A 19374-nucleotide genomic window follows, 5' to 3' on the forward strand; every position below is an offset into this window, starting at 1 on the left:
ATCTCACCCACTTCACGTCAAATTTAATGGGCGAAACCCTTGGCCCAGGAAAAGATGGAATTGCCCCAGGTCACGGCTCACGAGTAGAGGGCCTTCCCTGGCATGCAGTGGGTTAATGGGTTTTACTCATGATCCAGCTGTGGCCTTCGAGTGCCAGTCATAAATGTTGTAGCCTCGGAAGCATCCGATTTATTCTGCTTTGCTGAGAAGTCAGAGGTGTGGGAAGTCCTAATTGGAAATGACCGTTTCGGTTGTTTCCTGTAAAACGCAAGGTAAATATAAAACTAATTTTTATTTCAGTAGATTACTTTTCAACTGGTTAGAGCCCTAATATATTGCAAAATGACTTCTAATTACTATACTTTTTCTTTTAATGGAATTTGTACATTAACAAAATGCCTATGGTATTGTTGTGCTCCAAACATCAATTCTTCAGTACCATACCACAACCTGCAATACTACATAAACTATTTTGGACTGAGGACGAAATATCAATTTTTTTTTTTTATCTCCCTCCTGAAATCACTTCAGTCAGGGCAAACCTTTGAACTGAATTTAAACCTCCATCGTTTGGCCTGTTTCCCGTCCGGCCGCCTGATCGTTTTTTAAGGACGTTTTGTTTTTTCGTTTGGAGGGCGGCGCAGGTTCGAGACGTGCGCTTCCACTTCTTGTCAGTTTCCTCACGCATTGTCAGTGCGGTTCGTTCCGAACGTCGCAGGAAGCGGAGCGTGAACTCCTCTTCCTCCGCTGGCTTTTCATGGCAATTCTACTGTTTTGGCACCAAACCCCCCCCCCCCCCAAAAAAAAACCTTCCCTAAACTCACTGATGTAATCTGCGCATGAATGCATCGCAGTCACACGCCACTGTATGCACCCGACGGGACACACCCCACCCCCCGGAAGTGGACGAGGCTCGTCTGTTTTGGAAGGGTGAGTGAATCAAGTGTTGCTCTGTCAGGAGCCTCCAGTGATCACACATTAATCATCTGCAGCCGCTGATCCTTAGGCCACGACACAATCGTGCCTATCCAAGCGAAGCCCCGGTTTCCAATCCCCAGTACGCTCGCGTCGTTAAATTGTATGCATTTTTCGTTGCTCGCTGCTTAAAAATTAACTTCAGTGTAACAGAGGGAACAATGTCATACGAGGAGCATAAACAAAGTTTATTGAAATGTGGGTCCAAACTGCAAACTGAATAAACGGGCCTTCAGTGCTGTCAGTCACACCATGAGCCATTTTCCAGAAGCAGCGGGGACGTACGCAAATGTTTTGACTGCGAAACCTTTTCCCTGCAATTATAACAAGTCGTGATCCTGAAATGGAGCAGGTTCATTTCTGCACACTGCAAACTACTGGACTGAAACAATTCATGTAGTTTTCCAACATTACAATAGTATGATATTTACTTAAAGGGAAAACATTGCAAAGCAGGTCAATAAAAATGGAATAGTAGGACTGCTGTTTTGCCGTTTGCTGATTCTGACATTGTTGGCAGATAAAGGGCCTCAATGAATGGTCTATTTTTGCTACAAAAAAAAAAATACTGTATCTTGACACTTATGTCGTAAATGTGTTTTGACAAACATTTTCCTTCTGAAAACGAGGCCAAGAATTCCTGAACTTTTATACTGAATAACTTAACTGTTAAAATAAAGCAGTTGCTGCTTTGACCTTTGAACGGGTCAGAGGACAAGAAATCAGCCGCCTTCAAAACGCTTATCACAGCAACCTTTGGATGCAAGACTGAAACGCAACAGGCACGAGCTATTTCCATTTCGGGCTAAATGTTGCTATTGTTGGCGACCTTGCACCTCCTGTAGTGTTAGTACAAACCGACGATTATAAACAGAATTGTGCAAACAACAACAAAAAAGTAAATCACATCACCGTTGACAAGAATCACTCAATTTGGAAAACACATCAGATGCTTCACAACAAAGAAAGTCTCTTTCAGGGCATGGAAAAATTGAACTTTTAAAATATGAATATTCTATTTATTTGCAGCGAGAAATGGTAGCGAATCATAGTAAGTTACCCAAAATAATCCATCATCCGCTAGTGTCGAAGGCAGCGTGCCGCTTGCGAAGAAAAAAAATCCCTATCCTATCCGTTTCCTCCGAGAGAGCCCATTTCCTCTGGAAATTTAGAGCGTTGGCTCCTTCGGCTTTGGGTGACGAAGGGTTCGCCCTCCCCTTTGTGTTCCAGAGGCACCGTTTCCCAACTCCAAATGAAGAAATGTGGAACTCCCAAGTCGGACGGCCCCCTTTCGCTCTCTCAGTTGCTGTCGGCAGTTGCAGAGACAGACGTTCGCTCGGTGTGCGAGGTTTATTTTTAGCGAGCGTCTGGGAAACTACCGTACGTGATTTTCCAAGCGCACTTAAAATGTGCCATTTAATAGCTAGATAGAAAAAAAAACAAGAAGTCGTCTCCGGACGACTATTTTTTACTTGGTTCTTTAAATATAAAGAGGTTTCGACGTGGCATGCCATAGTATATTGCTAAATCTAACTTCAACACAAATAAACTTTACATAAATGGCCGTTTTCACTCGCATAGCTGGGCGGATTTGACGAAGAAGTACCAGTTCCAGAACCGGATTTACTTCATCACCATCCAGTAACACAAATATAGCCGCTTAATGAAACAGAGGCGGGCGTAATCTTGCTGTATCCATCTGGGGCTTCTACCTCGGATTACATCGCCTGAATTGAGGATGGAGAGCTCATCCCGCTAACCCTTCTTCGGGATAGCGGACATCTCCGGGTGTGCGTGGCGGAGCGGGACTCTCCCCGTGTTCGGCCTGTGCGAACTTCAGCTCCAGGTAAAATGGGGTGCGGGTTGAGGAAACTGGAAGATCCCGAAGACAGCAGTCCCGGGAAAATCTACTCCACCCTGAAGAGGCCGCAGGTGGAGACGAAGACCGACACAGTGTACGAGTATGTTCTGCTGGACTTCAGTTTAGAAGGTAGGGGACACGAAAGCTTACTTGGATGTCTCGGATGCCGTGAGTTATTTGACGTATGGACTACAGGGACTACGTGAAGGTGTTTAGTTTATTGTTTATAATCTTGCAGAGCGAAAGTGTCAAAGCGAGCTCCATGGGGTATGTTTTTTGTTTATTATCCCAAATCCAGTGGACTACCACGTGCTTTGCGCTGGGACGTTCACTGCAAAACATTTTCTTTGAGGGGAAAATCTTGCTCCGTTTCCGGAAACGAGCTGGCTAACACTTGGAACAGTTCACTGTTAACGTTTCTGGGAAGTTTTCTTTTGACTTCTTAGAACAACAGTAGCCTACCATCGTTTCTCAGATTGTGGAAATAGGTCAGCTAGATTGTGTGCGCATGTGTGTGTGTGTGCGTGCGTGCGTGTGCATCTATGGCCCTCAGCCGGTCCCAGCAAGAGCAAGACGGCTAGGTCATATCAAAAGGACAGAAGCTTCTTTGGCCATATGCAATAGCAATAAGTGATTGGCAATGATCTGGCACCTCCTAATACACTTTCCCCTGGTGTGTAGGCTACCCCTCCCCCAGCTATGATCTGAAGTGATGCATGCTTTAATGGAACCTTGCTGTAATCTTGATATTAAAGGGGACTAGAGGCCATTGGCTGGTACACAAAAATGTCTACTTGTTTTTTTGTTTGTTTGTTTTATTAAGCAAAGAGTAAACTTGTTGAGCTGGAGGCAGTTAATTAAGTACCCCACATTTGGTGCACCACCGTCTGATTACTAAAGAAGCTAGTGGCGGATAGGCTGACACAATCCCTCATACGTGACTGCAATAGGCTATATAGGCTAGACAGTCGTAAGGCAGTTTAATCGAGTAATTGAGGCTCAAATATGATTTAGGTCATGCAGACTGTGTGAAAAATCATGGGGGGGGCAGCACAGTCAATCCGATGGTACCAATTCATTGTGTCAGGCTGTCACTGTCAGACAAAGTCCTTTCCATCGAATGCCATTGTTACTTCTGACACTTTTTTTGTGTGTGTGTGTGTGGCAGAGAAATTCAGGATTTCGTTCCAAACTATGAGCTGTCAAAAGTCTCAAGACCCTCCTCGGTTTCTCTTTTTATGAATGCAGGCGCCCGTCTCCACCCAACACAGCCAATCACAGGATTGTGGGCGGGGCTTAGCCTGGGTTCAAACATGATTTGTGGCTGGGGCAGACTCAAGTTTTTGGCTAAACCCCCAGGGCGTCGGCTTTCCCCCGTGCGCCCAGTTACTCGGGTGTGTAGCGCTCGCGTGTTTTTTACGACGGAGCTGCTGAGCACACAAGATGACAGGGGACGCTGGACGCTTCGTGCTTTCAAAACACGGCATGACGTTTTTAAGAGCGCCGGCTTCATGTTTTTTTTCCCTGGCCTGTCCCCCGTTTCAGGGGTGTAAATCAGGAGGTGCGGACTCCTGACCTGACCTAGTTTCCTCAGCCGGGACGGGCTGGTTAAACGCTCGCCCCCACAGATGCGCGATTAGAGCCTCCGTCGTGTCGATCCCTGTAAATGCTCCTTTCATTAAATTACATTTCCTCAGTAGCCTAACACTTTTATGAGCCTACTCCCGCCGCGGTGCCAGCAGGACGAGCCTAAAAGTGTCTCCGCCTCACCGATGCAGGATTTGTGCTGATCTGATATGGAGCGTTACCATATTTCACAAGTTAGATACTCTTTCATTCGTGAAGTGGGAAGTCTTGACACTTAGCACTGTGAGTGGCCAAGCACTAAAAATACTTTCAGAAAGAAGCTGGCATATACGCTCACGTGTTAACAGATATCACGAAGAAATGGCCTAGTTGGAATCGAAGTCGTTTGGCTTGGAGTACTTCTTATTAATTTTTGTTTAATGATCCCTCTTCTCAAGTGATTTTGATTTGGTTTATAGTGCTTTGCTTTGATTTGTTTTTGATTGAAAGGATGTGATTTAGGCAACGGGTGCCCAATTCAAGGGCGTAGACAAAAGGCGTCCAAAATTGCTGAACCTCGGTTTAACCCCCCAAAAAAAAAATGCTGGGGTGTAGGTTGTAGGTTTGGTTTTGTCCAGAATAAGCTGGCTCTCGGCTCGTGGGAAAAGGGGTCTTCTGCTCAAGTGTACCATTTCCTGCCCCCGGGTTCTGTCTGTTCTGTTTACATATCTGTTCATACAGCCAGACCCCGCACATGCCCACACACACACACACACACACACACACAAACACAAACACACACACACACCCACTACAGACACACACACACACACACACACACACACAGCCTGTCCAATCCTACTGTTATAATTTCTACCGCGAGTTTACTGCTGCGGGTTTACACGGGTTAACCGTTACATTTTTAAAAAAGCAAGTACGTTGTAATTCACAGTAGAGTAGCCTATACGAATATAATAGTAGATTATTACACTGTCATATTCTTTGCGTAACAGAAATTTGACGAGGCTAAAGAAAAGCAAACGAAGCGATGCTACCTCGGTCGCGAACAGTGGCCGCTCTGTGAAAGCCTCATTAATCCTCCGGTCCAGCGCGAGTAGCGGCCGTATACTGAAGATCAAAGCGGATAACGGCTAATGCCGCACGAGCTGATTACGTGGGGCTCTCGCGGGAGAAAGCGCGTGTGAGCGGAGCCAGGTCTGCAGCCGGGGGGCTGGGGGTAGTTCGACCATTAAATGCCCCGTATTAAAAGCCACTGAATGTTGTTCTCAAAGAAAGTGAAACCCCGGGATAGTGCCTGTTTTGACATACCAATATTCACTTGCCTGCTGTGTAGGCTACTGGTCTTTGACTCAAGGTGCTTTTCATATGTCCAGCCAAACAACTTTTTTCCTAAGAAAATGTATTTTTGTTTTATTATTGCCTAAGCTCCCACTTTCTTTTAAACATTAAACTGTAGCTGTAAGATAACCAAATTTGGTTAGTTTTCAGTCACCTTTAACATGATAACATTTCAAGATCACCGAAACAAATCCATACCTGTACTTTGCTCCAAGTCTTGATCTTGTGTCTATTTCACACTCAACCAACATTGATTTGGGAAAAGTCCAGCTTCTCAGCCTGCGTTTGTCTTTGTCTTGGAACCCTTCCAGTCCATATGGGGCTCCTCCACTGTGTATTATTCCAATCTACAGTAATCCCTCTCTCGTTTAATATTGAACCCTGGAAACAGTGGATTATGGGAGATTACTCAGATGTTTTTTTTTAATATGTATATATATTAAATCTAAAGTACAGGCCACAGGCTGTGGCTGCTCTGACCAGGTCAGTTCTGTTTGGCTCATTCAGGTCTGTTTGCACAGGCTGTCTTAACAGTGCAACGCTCTGCTTAATGATATGAATATTACACAACGACGATAGATCTGTAAGGAGATTGCGGCTGAAAACACGTCGAAGGAAATTTAAGTCCCTTTAACAACCGCTGCCCCAGAGGCTCATCCTCCTCATACATTATGAGTCCCGTCCTCCCGGCTTCCTTCCGCACCAACTTTTGTGTTATTGTTACCCCTCTCTCCTTCAAAAGCCCCCTACATCTTCCTCTCTTCCCCCCCCCCTCCCCCTCTGCAGTGCTCAGAGAGAACAGAGGCTTCAGTGTGTGAGTGGAAGGGGGGGGGGGAGCGGGACGGAGGACACGGACAAAAGCGTGGGCCTCCCACAGTTTGTGTGACATTGGTGCTCCTGTATGGGCCCTGAATGTGGGGTCCCGGGGTTCTCCGGGGAGCGATTTGCCGGTCGCACCCGCAGGTGTGAAGGTGTGCCGCGAGCTGCAGTACGCCAGGGAGGCTTCTAGCTGTGGCTGCGTGCCGGTGTCTAGCGTGTGTGTGAGTGTGTGTGTGTTGTGAGTTAGTTCCAGTAAGGTGTGCGTGTGCGTGTGCGTGTGCGTTGTTGTGAGTTAGGCTAGTTCCAGTAAGGAGTGTGTGTGCGTGTGCGTGTGTGTTGTTGTGAGTTAGTTCCAGTAAGGTGTGCATGTGCGTGTGCGTGTGCGTGTGGGTGTGTGTTGTTGTGAGTTAGTTCCAGTAAGGAGTGTGTGTGTGAGTGTGAGTGTGAGTGTGAGTGTGAGTGTGAGTGTGAGTGTGAGTGTGAGTGTGAGTGTGAGTGTGAGTGTGAGTGTGTGTATCAGTGAGGTTGTAGTTGGGCATGTTGTGCTGAAGCCCTGCTGAAGGTTGTTGGTGTAGGCTGTGCCCCACAGTCTGGCTTCAGAACCCATCTGGAGCCTGTTGCCCTGCGGGGCAGTGCATTATGGGCCACGTGTCTCTGGGGGTGGGCTCAGCCGCCAAGGTCATCCCCACCTGTTGGCTGCGCAGACACCTGGAGTCTGGCTGTGCCCGGTGGGCACTGGAGCAGCACAGTGGGCACTGGGGCAGCACAGTGGGGCAGCACCGTGGGGACTGGGGCAGCACAGTGAGCACTGGGGCAGCACAGTGGGCACTGGGGCAGCACATTGAGCCCTGGGGCAGCACAGTGGGCACTGGGGCAGCACAGTGGGGCAGCACAGAGGGCACTGGGGCAGCACAGTGGGGCAGCACAGAGGGCACTGGGGCAGTGTGTTAGTGTGTTAGTGTCAGTTTCAGTGTTGAGTGTGTGATAGTGTCAGTTTCAGTGTTGAGTGTATAGGGTGTAGCTGAGTGCCAGCTCTGTTGGGTTAAATAGCGATCTTGTGCATCAGAGGAAGGTTGGGGTGTGGAAGAGTGTGGGAGGTGGGGTGTGGCGGTGTGGGAGTGGGGGGGGGCGGGAGTGTAGGGGAGTGGGTGGGGGGCGGGTTCTCCTGGCAGCAACTTTGGAGCGAGTGGCGGATTTACAGCCTTCCCACAATCCACCAGACAGCAGCCGCTGCGATATCGCTCAGCTGGACCGTGCGCTCTGCGCTCTGCTTAATGGAAGCGCGAGCTCGGCGACTCAGTTAATGGAATAAAAACGGCACCGCAGAGGAAGCGCACACTGTGTGATGCGCTGCGCTGTGTGCTGCTGTACGGCGTCTTCCGTTTCCTCAACGCCCAGGAGCCCCCCCCTGCCCCGCTAACGTTTACGGATAGCATTCCAAACATTCCCCTTTTTCCCCCCTCCTTGTGTTTTTCTCCTCAGTTTAGCGAAGGGTCACGCTACGTTCACACGGACCTTTACGTAAGGAGACGAAGGAAAAAAAGTCTTGTCGCACATTTTAATGAGGACTCTGCAGAAACCTGGTGGATTCTCAATTAAGTGACGGAGAAATTCTAAATTGATAGTGGCTATCCGTGTAATATTCAGCTGCGCAGGAGAAGCTATAGCGCCAGGTAGCCCTTGGAGTTGAGCTGGCAACCCCTGAATGTAGATCAAAGAGCAGCCACAAGGATCGGCACTGCTGAATTCCAGCCCTGAGTTTCACTGTGTGAAAGTCGACCGTGTGCTGCACACTTAGAACTACTCCGGCACGTTCTGCGTCCTTCTCCTCACAGACTGCCAGATGGGTTTTACTGGCCAGGCTGAGCACTACTGCTGAAGCCATTAAGTGACAGGCGGTGTAGTGTGTGTGTGTGTGTGTGTGTGTGTGTGTGAGTGCGTGCATGTGTGTGCTTGAGGTTAGAGCCCTCAGCTCTCCAGGGTCCTGAGCTATATCCTACAGGACTGCGTAGTGCACTTCAAAATAAAAGTCCTCATATCCATCGAGAAGCGGAACTGTGTCATAATTGTCCCACCAGCCTTCCTACTGCATTCTTTCTGTGTCAGTTTTTCCCATTTAGAAATGATTGGGCTTGAGTAATTGTGACTTTTGTGTGATTTGTGTGCTCTGTCAATGATACTTTGCCTTTTAAATGGATTAACCAGCAACTTCTTACTTCTTACCAACACTCTCTCTCTCTTACCCTCCCCCCCCTCCCCCCTCCTCTCCCTCCTCTTTCCCTCTCTCCCCATCTCCCTCTCTCTCCTCGCTCTCTCTCTCTCTGCAGGTAGTCGCCCCACGGTGCAGTGCCTGTCCTCTCTGTGTGACCTCCCCCAGGCCCTGCAGCCCTACTACACGCAGGGCTACGTCCTGGCCGCGCTCCATCCCATAATCCTCTCTGTGGGGCGAACGCGAGCGCTGCCCGTCAGCCTGCTGTACCGCGCCATCCTGACCCGGCCCCGCCCCAGGTACCCCCCCCCCCCCCCTCACTCCAGGCCATTCTGACCCCACCCCAGGTAGCCGGAGTACAACTTTCATGATTTGAGCCAATCGTCCATTTCCAGAAAGGCGTGGCTGTTTTTACGGCAGAGTTGAGTGCAGTGAGGTTCCTCTGGTTTATTGAGGTTAAATCTGAGGGGCGGGCTGATGCAGTGACTGGAGTGAGAATGGCAGGCAGGCCAGGATGAGATCGAGGGGATCGGGGGGGTGGCATGTGGGGAGGATGAATCTGGAGTGAGGGGGGGGTCCATTAGGATCTTCTCTCTGCTGGCTGCTTCCTATGAGGGCTGTTCATTGTTTAAATAATAAACACAGAAGGCCCCCCTCCGCTTTCCCCTCTGAGCCCCACCCTTGCTAAAACTGTCCTGTCTAGACGCGGGTCGTCTATTCTGGGCCGCGAAGTCATGCCGGCCGTGATGATGTCACACACTCCACCCTTCCTCCTCCCTCACTTCCCCTTTTTTTCTCTCCATCTTTTGCCTTCCCTCCATCTCCCTGATCTTTCTACCCCCCCTCCCCCCATCCCTGTTTGTCCATTTTTATTTTCTGCCTGTTTATTTTTATTTCCGTCTTCCCTTCTGTCTATTCTCTTTCCTTCTCTTCTACTGTCTCGCACGCACACACGCACACACACACGCACACACACGCGCACACACACGTGCACACACACACACACACACACACACATACACACACACACACACACACACTTTGCCAAACTGTGTAGTTCACATCATACCTGTCCTGTAGGCTTTCCAGTGCACAAAGGGGTGGGCAATCAGTGAATAAATGTTTGTGTAAATTGTAATTACCCTGTAATGTTCGTCTCTGAGTGTAACAGGTCTCTGGGTGTAACAGGTCTGTAACAGGTCTCTGAGTGTAACAGGTCTGTAACAGGTCTCTGAGTGTAACAGGTCTGTAACAGGTCACTGGGTGTAACAGGTCTGTAATGGTTCTCTGAGTGTAACAGGTCTGTAATGGGTCGCGAGGTGTAACAGGTCTGTAACAGGTCACTGGGTGTAACAGGTCTCTGGGTGTAACGGGTCTGTAACAGGTCTCTGGGTGTAACGGGTCTGTAACAGGTCTCTGGGTGTTACGGGTCTGTAATGGTTCTCTGAGTGTAACAGGTCTGTAATGGTCTCTGTGTCGGTCTGTACAGTCACGGGGGTCTCTGGTGTCGTCCTCCTGAGTAACAGGTCTGTACAGGCATGGTGTAACAGGTGCCTGTGCTAGGGTTGAGGCTGGCTGTACGGGCTGCACTCCTGGGTGACACGGGTCTCGTCTGCTCCTCGAGCAGGGTGCAGTGCCAGCGTGCCGTGCGAGGTGGAGTGTCTCGTGTCTCTCTGCCTGCCCGTGCCTGCCTGACGTCTGTCCGTCCGTCCGTCCGTCCGTCTGTCTGTCTGTCTCTCTGCCTGCCTGTTTGTCTGTCTGTCCGTCTGTCCGTCCGTCGTCTGTTTGTTTGTTTTTCTGTCTGTCTGTCTGTCTGTTCGTCTGTCTGTCCGTCTGCCTGTCTGTCCGTCTCTCTGCCTGCCTGCTTGTCTGTCTGTCTGTTCGTCTGTCTGTCCGTCTGTCTGTCTGTTCGTCTGTCTGTCCGTCTGTCTGCCTGCCTGCCTGTCTGTCTGTCCGTCCGTCCGTCCGTCCGTCCGTCATCTGTTTTTGTTTTTCTGTCTGTCTGTCTGTCTCTTGTATCAGTCCCTCTTTCTCTCATATTTTCCTCTATTTCTCTCCTCCCTGCCTCCACTTGTGCAGTTTCTCTCCCCCTCTCTTTCTCTCTCTTTCTTTTCCATCAGCAGTTCTGCTGATTGGCTGATTGTGTGAGTGGCACGGTGACGCGTCAGTAATCCCCGCCCCCCCCCCCATCTCTCTCGCCCCCCCAGGTGAACAGCAGTGCGAGGGGGGGTGTGAGGTTCGTGGGCTCCGTCCTCCAGCAGGTGGGTGGAGGGTCCCACAGCTGCAACGGGAGGGGTCCCAGCCCCAGGCGGGGGTGTCGGTCCCCTCCCCGGACTCCGCCCCGAACTCCGCCCCGGACCCCGCCCGGAGACGGGGACCCAGAGGAGACGGGCTACAGCCCCGGTAAGACGCGCGTCTGTCTGTCTGTCCGTCCGTCCGTCCGTCCGTCTGTCTGTCTGTGAGGGGCGGGGCTTGAGTGACATCACAGGGGCTCCCGGGCGGTGGGTGACGTAGCGGCTGGGCAGTTTTGGGCACAGCTTTCACCCAATTTAAACCGGGCCCCCCTGGCAGGGGGTGCCACCCCACCCGCTCTGATGCGGCGACGACAGACGGCGACGCCACACCCTCCCCTCATTGATTTCGGGCAACAAAGACAAAATAACAAAGACAAAATAAAACCGAACGCAGCAAAAGCTTTTCAGCTTTTCAGCTTTTCAGCTTTTCAGCCATTAGCTTTTCAGCCAGGTTTCTTTCGCTTCTTTCGCTCTCTCTGTGTCTCTCTCTCTCTCTCTCTCTCTCCCTGCCCCCTCGGTGGGCGAGCTCCCGGCTCAGCTTCCCACCGTGGAGAGCGATGGGGCTTTTGGCCGTCGCTCGTCAGCTCGTAAATTCAGGAAGTTGCATTCGAACGTCCGACAAAGTCGTAAATACCAGCGCAGTGTTAAACTCAAGTTCCACGATACCCGAGTTACCCAGCTGTGATGTATCACTGACCTCACCCTGCTGTTAACAGTTACTGGACGATAACAACAATCTACCCGGTTAATGGTAAATATATATTACATTACATTACATTACATTACATTACGGGCATTTAGCAGACGCTCTTATCCAGAGCGACTTACACAACTTTTACATAGCATTTTACATTGTATCCATTTATACAGCTGGATATATACTGAAGCAATTCCAGTTCCTTATCCACTGTGCTACACTTCGATATAAGTTTTGTTTATCTGTCGTGATGAAGCAGAGCAGTTACTTTTGTGAGGGCGTGAGATTTATTCTGTTTTCGGGTGGATTGTGTATTTTTGTATACTGCTAATGTCAAGACAGGGCAGAGTTCATGTCTGGGTCCCATTATTTATTTAGGTCTTGCAGTGGACAATCTCATTGGTCTAGCTCCTCAGCTGACGTATGTATTGTATAGTTCACATGATGAACTTACCGGTTCCCGATGACCACCCGAACGCAAACACCTCGTATAAACAACTTGGTCAGGCGCCATTTTCTTTTTCCCCCAACTTTATGAGTTGACAAGCGTGACCGCATGCAGCACGAGCTCACCTTGAACGCCTGGGCTGATTGGCCGAGGAGTGCGCCGCTCGATGAGTAGGCGTGGCCTCGGACGGCCAAACGGCCCTATCCTGAAGGGCGACGGAGGGCATATTAAATATGAATAATGATTAAACGCTGACCTCACACTCATTGTCCTCGTCTAAACCTTATTTCCCATCCTCGGTCGCCTTCTCTCTCTCACTTCCGTCAGACGCTACTACTGTAATCTGTGAACTCTCTCTCTCTCTCTCTCTCTCTCTGCCCCTCTCTTTCTCCTGAGGCTCATGACCTCTGTCCAGCTCTTTCACTCTCTCTCTCTCTCTCTCTCCATCTCTCTTTATCCTATCCCCACCTCTCTCTCTTTCTCTGTCATTTTGACTCAGATGATCTCTTGTCCCTTTTCCTTGGCACGACTGGCTGATTTAGCCGCCTCTCCCCTCCCCTCCTCCTCTCCTCTCCTCTCCTCCTCTCCCCTCCCCTCCTCTCCCCTGCTCCTCTCCTCTCCTCTCCTCCCTCTCCCTCTCCTCCCTCCCTCCTCTCCCCTGCTCCTCTCCTCTCCTCTCCTCTCCTCCTCCCCTCCTCTCCTCTCTGAGGTAAAAACCCTCTGAGAAACCGGTTTCCCGTTCAGCGCTGCAGTGTTTGGGTGCGCACAGGTTCGGACTGGCTGCACATGGAGCTTGTTCCGACAGGACGTCCCGCGGAAGGAATGCGTTCGTGCCCACGCTCCTGTACTCTATTGTTGGGACGCGCAGTCTGGAGCTTCGGATGTGTGGGGATGCACCGGGGTGCAGACAATCGCTTACTGAGCTCAGCGGTGGAGTAGGGCTTCACTCTGCTGTGGCAGCTCCAGGTGCCCGAAGGGCGTGTTTCAAGGTGTGCGTGTTGGAATCAGGACGATTATATACACTTTCTCTTGACTGGAAAGACCGGTTTTTCAAAGTCAGATTTGGGAGGATATTTTTTATGATATTGCTTATGGCCTAACATCAGAGACGTTCAAAGGAACGATAATTTTAGCTGCCCTATACTAAAACATTGAAAATATTTCAATAAACCTCTTTCTCTGTGTCACTGTTAAAAGACTTCCATGTCTTCCACGAGCATCTTATTTTAAAAATCGTAATTTATTAATTTTTTTTCCCATTCTTCTGCCTGTTTTTGAAACACGACGTGGCTTCTGTAGTTCTGTGTTCTGAGCTGCTGTGTGGCTCCGCCCCCAGACCTGGTGCTGCTGGTGTTCTTCCACTCCTGGGCTCCGGGCTGCACCCCCCTCGAGTCCCTCGCCTGCTGCTACCACCAGGGGGCGCTGTCCATGCGGGTGTCGCGCAAGGGCCAGGTCGTCAGCGCGCTGGAGGCGGATTGGCTGGAGCTCACCGCCTCGTACTACCGGAAGGGCTGGTCATTGGTGGACTCCTTCGTGTACTGGGACACGCCCAAAGGTTAGCCCTCCAATCGTACGTCCCGATAGAGACAGGTCTGTTGAAATGTCGTAAGAAGCGGTACTCCACACATCTGATTTTTGGTATACTTTTTGCACTTAGTTATTGTTATGGAGGCCCCTACAAATGAACTTGCAACTGTAAAAATAAGAAGTGTGGCCTGTTGGAGAAACATGACCCTGCAAAGCTGCCCGTGCTCTCAAATATAATGTTTTTATTTTGCGATGAAAAGGGCGTTTCAGCCACACCGGGGTTCATAATGCGCACGCTGTGTGTGATTTACTCAGTACTGGGCAGAATGGTGGGTAAGGCACACCAGATTAATAACCACGCCCGGTAAAGCCGCCACAGAAACGACTGTGTTTACTGAGCGGCTCCACCTGCGTTTTATGCCCATAAAATCAGATTTAAAAAATGGGAGCTGCTGGTTTTTAAAATTTTTTTATTAACAGTCATGCCCATTGTTTCTCTTCCCAGTTTACTGCGTCTGGTAATAAAACGTTTTCCACAGCGCTGTCTGATCCAGGTTCAGTGTGCTTTTCATTCTACAGCCAGGCTGTGCTGCATGAAACACCGTTTTCTCTCGTTTTTCTCCCTCTCTCTTCTCTCTCCCTCCTCTCCAGTATGAAAGCTGCTTCTGACCCGTACAGTGAAGATTAAAACTCTAGCCAGCGAATAGCACTCCACGCTGTTTCTGCAACACTGGAGGTGTTGTTTTGAGGTCCCAGCGTGTTTAATGAGTACGGTGTGTTAGCTGAGACGAAGAGGAGATTAGACGCTTCCCTCTGCATCCTGTTCGCCCTTCTCGGCCCTGTTATGACTTGCCATGTGCGTTTCTCCTAAATCTATCAGGCACTGTTACCCAACCCCCACCCCCCCCCCTCTTTTAAAGCTATTCTTCCCTCTCTCCCAAATCATTACTATATATCTCTCTGTCTTTCTCATTCTCACTCTCACTCTCCTCTCAATCTCAATCTATATCTATCTCTCTCTGTCTCTCTGTCTGTCTGTCTGTCTCTCTCTCTCTCTCTCTCTCTCTCTCTCTCTCTCTCTCTCTCTCTCTATGTCTCCCTCCTCATCTCATCTCCCTCTTTTGCTATATATAGACCTGGCTTCCCAAGTTCATGACCTCTCTTCCTGTTTCCTGAGAGGCTTGTATTGGGCTGGTAGCAGACTTCAGCTCGAACCGCAGAATTCTGGGATAGAGCGTGTAGCTCCCCCCCCCACCAGTTTCTTAAAGCGGTCTAGTTAATTATTACTCATTACTAAACTAGGTCAATGACACTTCAATGTCAACGGATTCAATTCTTGTTACATCCAAAGAACATGTCTACTAAATCTGCATGTCTCTTCACCTGTTCACACTGACGTTATCAATCATTGCCCGAGTGTCATATATAATAATATTTAATGTCTATATTGCTTAACCTCAGACTTGATGCTTCATTTCTGAAAAGGGATTGAATGCTAGGGCCAAGATATGATTTTACCCAGTTGATTATGTGGAAGTTTTAAATTTTCAGTGTGCTGATAATTTGATATTGAATATGGTATCGATCGGGTATTGTGACAGCTCAACAGCAGGGCTAGCTGATGGTGGCTAAGTGGGCTGGTCCAGAACCACCGGTGCTGCTAGCTCGTTAGCTCAGCATTGGGCCGGTCTCAGTCTGGGTGTGTTCGGCCTCACTGACAGTTCTGCTCTTGCTGACGGTTCTGCTCTCACTGACGGTTCTGCTCTCACTGACGGTTCTGCTCTCACTGACGGTTCTGCTCTCGCTGACGGTTCTGCTCTTGCTGACGGTTCTGCTCTCACTGATGGTTCTGCTCTCGCTGAGGGTTCTGTTCTCACTGATGGTTCTGCTCTCGCTGATGGTCCTGCTCTCGCTCTGTCCCCCAGGGGAGCCGGTGCCCAGGTCTCTGGAGGGTCTGTTTGTGTACGAGGAGCGCAACCCTCCCCCCCCGGCCAACGACACCATCGTGGTGGAGCAGTGGACCGTCATCGAGGTGCGTGTGTGAGTGAGTCTGTGCGTGACTGTGCGTGTGTGCGTGCATGTGTGCGTGTGTGTATGTGGGTGTGTGAGTGTGTGGGTGTGTGTGTGTGCGTGTGTGTGCGTGTGTGTGCGTGTGTGCATGCATGCATTCGTGTGTGTGTGATGGAGGAGGGGCGATAGTGTGGAATATATTTATGCTTACTTATTACAAACCGATTTATATGTTAGAAATGTCATTGTAATGTTATGTGCTAAGGCAGTTATGGAGAGATATGTAGCTTAAGGGCTGAAGTTTTAGTCGTGTGCCTCTGTGTGTCACTGAGTCTTACAGACGCACCTGTATTTCAGGGTTCGGATGTGAAGACGGACTACGGGCCCCTCCTCCACACACTGGCCGAGTTCGGCTGGCTGCTCACCTGTGTGTTACCCACACCTATCATCCGCCATGACAGGTGAGTCAAGCGCACACGCACACACGCGCACACACACACATCCGCATGCACACACATCCGCACCCACACGCACACACACATGCACATGCACGCACACACACACACACACACACGCAAACACACACATGCACACACACGCACACACACACACACACACACTCTCTCACACATCGTATCACAACCTATTCCTGCCTCACAGTCTGTGCAGTGAACTCTGTACAACCAATGCTGATGTAGTTGCTTTTCCATATTGATTCATGTCTGTTTAAATATACTGTATATCCATGCGTGTGTTCGTGTGTGTGTATGTGTGCTTGTTCTCATGTGTATGTGTATGTGTTTGCGTGTGTGTGTGCGTGTGTGTGTGCATGTGTGTGTGTGTGTGTGTGTGTGTGTGTGTGTGACTGCTTATCATTGCAGTGAGGGCAATTTGGCCACCAAGCAGGTGGTGTTCCTGCAGAGGCCGGTCAGAGGTGAAGCAGCATCGCAGCGGAACCAGGTGAGACAGACACACACACACACACACACACGCGCGCGCGGGTTCGACAGGGCTGTGTGTTATTGCGGAGCGATCCGACGCATTTCATCTGACACGTAATAAACTTTATTAATAGAGCAGCTTTCGTACAGTGCAGAAACACCCACTCAGTACAGCTGAGAAGCTTCATATTTCATCTGTGTGAGAGAGAGCTCCACCTGCTCTGAATGGAGGACTCAATGTCACGCTGACCGTGAAAAATTTTAAACCGAAAATTATTTTTACGTATACTGGTACACTGTGTGTGTATCTACAGAGAGAGACTGTATGAATGAGGAGAAGTAATAATCTCCTGGATAAAGATTAAAATGGTTTACTACATGACTTTAGTATTCCGTCAGGCTGTGAGGTGCTTGTTCAAATAAAGTAGCTGGTGCTGCCCCCTGGTGGCTCAGTTTTATATACTTTGAGTAAGTTAAGAAGAGTCAAAATAAACAGAGTATTTACCTTGGGGCTGAAATAGATGTGCTGGACTGCTTTTAATGTTGAATTAGGACAGTTTGGTTTTTCCTGATGAGTCTTGCTGACTCTTTCTCCCTCCCTTTCTCTCTCCCCCTCCCCCTTTCTCCCCCTTCCCTCTCCTTTCTCCCCTCCCTCCTCCCTCCCTCCCCTCCCCCCCCCCTCCCCTCCTCTCTCAGGCGGTAGCGGGACCGTCCCGCAGCGAGGTGTCCAGTCGCTCCGTGAGTCGGGGGGTGGGCGTGGCCTCCGCCCCCCCGGAGGACCTGACCCCGTGCGCGGGGGGAATAGGAGGGTTCCCCGTCTTCGGCGGGGGCTACCCCAGCGCCCTGTCCCACCTGGAGGACGGGGGCTTCGAGCAGGACGACGGGGCGGCGGAGGTCACCTGCATGTGACCCCGCGGGGGACGCGGACGCGCACGCGTCGCACGCCCGAACGAGCACGCGCTCCCTCTCCCATCCCCTCCCCATAGAGAGCTTAGATTCGCCCCAGAACTCTCGCCACTTTTCTTCCTTTATGAAGCCATACTCACCCCTGAGAAAAGGCCAAAGGCCTTAAATATATAAATACCCCCGTCAGGAGGACAGTGCTAAAATAATAACCCTCTCACAGTGATGTTTTGGCCTAGCAGCGCACTTTTTGGTGAAAGCTCCATACTCAGACAGACTGGGTTTGCAGGGGTACCGTACCTCTCTGACACACATTTGACACTCTGCTCCTGTAGCTCTGACTCCGCTCGCAGGCCGTCTCTGATGTATGGGGCTCAGACGGTTTGATCTGGTGGCGCCTTGTCTGTGAGCTCTCAGCAGTGAAGCAGGAAGTGAACGATGGTGGTGGTGGCAGGGGTGGGGGGCCGGGGGGGTGCGGGTTAAGGGTTAGGGCAGATGTGTTAGGGGTTTGAGGCGATACGGGTGTTACCAGGACAACAAAATACACTGACCGCACCTTTCCTAACCTCAACAGTAACCCTCAGTGTTTTTTTTTTTTTTTTTGTATTTGTTTTGTGGTTCGATTTTTTTCCCCGTTCCCACAGCCTGTTTCAGAACGGCCATTTTCTAAGTTATGATTTCTGTTTTCTCTTCCTCAAGACACCAGGGCTGGCTCAGAGGGAGATTTTTCTTTTTTTTTCTTTTTTTAAATGCAGACCGTTTCATCTGCTTCAACGAGCACCTTTTCAGTCCCATAAACACGTAGCCGAAAGAAACAGGCAATCATGTGCCGACTTGTAGATTGAACAAGCGTAACCTGCGTCACACGCTACTCATTTTCTATTGAAGTTTATATTAAACAGGGAGAGGCACAGTTCCTAGAAGGGCTATCTTATGTTTTCCCACAAGCCACTGCGTTCGTATGCACGTTTAGAAATCTATGTAGGGATGATGAAAATACCCACAATGCACAGCAGGAGGAATCATTCCAAGCATTTTCAGCTGGAGCATCACATAACTTTTCAGTCGTTCCAGAAAATCTCAGAATTGTAAAAAAGTGTATTTCACACCCGATTTCATTGGAAGAATCAATGCCGTGGCATCTATGCTTTGTCCTGCGCTGTGTTTTTACTGTTTCGTTTTGCCGACGCACAGAGTATAAGAGAGAGGATGAGGTTGCTGTGCAATGGTCGTCCTTTTTCCACAGAGCTGGGTTTTGGGGGGGGGGGGGGTCTTTTGTACGAGACCTCCCTGTTAATAAATCCACTTCAATACTTTTTTTATTTTTTAAAGGGAATTTTTTAAAATTCAAAACCAGCTTTGAATTTAAAACATTCTAAATATTTCTCAATTTTTACTAATTGCTGCAGTGTTGAAGCTTTTACCCTTTTCAATACCCTTTTATGCATTTGAGTTACTAGCCAAGTGTAATGTAGGTGTTTCTTTATATACCATAAACCCATCGTCGAAAAGTTTTAAATGGCCTAACAAATCAGTATTAATGACCTGATGCAGTATTGTGACATTCTGGAGAATTGTTGCCAGTGTATTTTATGCTTTTTGTTGGTGTTAATATCTCGTTTTTAAATAAAGTTTCTTCCCATTCAATTTATTTTTGTCTGGTGCCCTTCAGTTCTTCTTGTACGGCATTAAAAGGTCACCGAAATAACTACATTCCAATACGGCAAACTTTCAGCAACCAGAGATTGTGAAGCAAAACCCAACA

The 19374-nt window shown here is 49.4% G+C and overlaps 1 protein-coding gene across 1 annotated transcript; it reads left to right on the forward strand.

Annotated features, from left to right (window-relative positions):
- The first annotated feature begins 1702 nt into the window (after window positions 1-1702).
- rftn2 (raftlin family member 2) lies at window positions 1703-19260 on the forward strand. Its single transcript, XM_064329613.1, is given in 9 exon segments — window positions 1703-2965; window positions 8908-9088; window positions 10310-10339; window positions 10939-11192; window positions 13565-13783; window positions 15681-15787; window positions 16123-16226; window positions 16647-16725; window positions 17403-19260. Coding segments are annotated over 9 exon segments (1326 nt in total). The 5' UTR covers window positions 1703-2826; the 3' UTR covers window positions 17616-19260.
- The last annotated feature ends 114 nt before the right edge of the window (window positions 19261-19374 follow it).

Source organism: Anguilla rostrata, chromosome 3 (assembly GCF_018555375.3).
Source record: "Anguilla rostrata isolate EN2019 chromosome 3, ASM1855537v3, whole genome shotgun sequence".
NCBI classification, from domain to species: domain Eukaryota; kingdom Metazoa; phylum Chordata; class Actinopteri; order Anguilliformes; family Anguillidae; genus Anguilla; species Anguilla rostrata.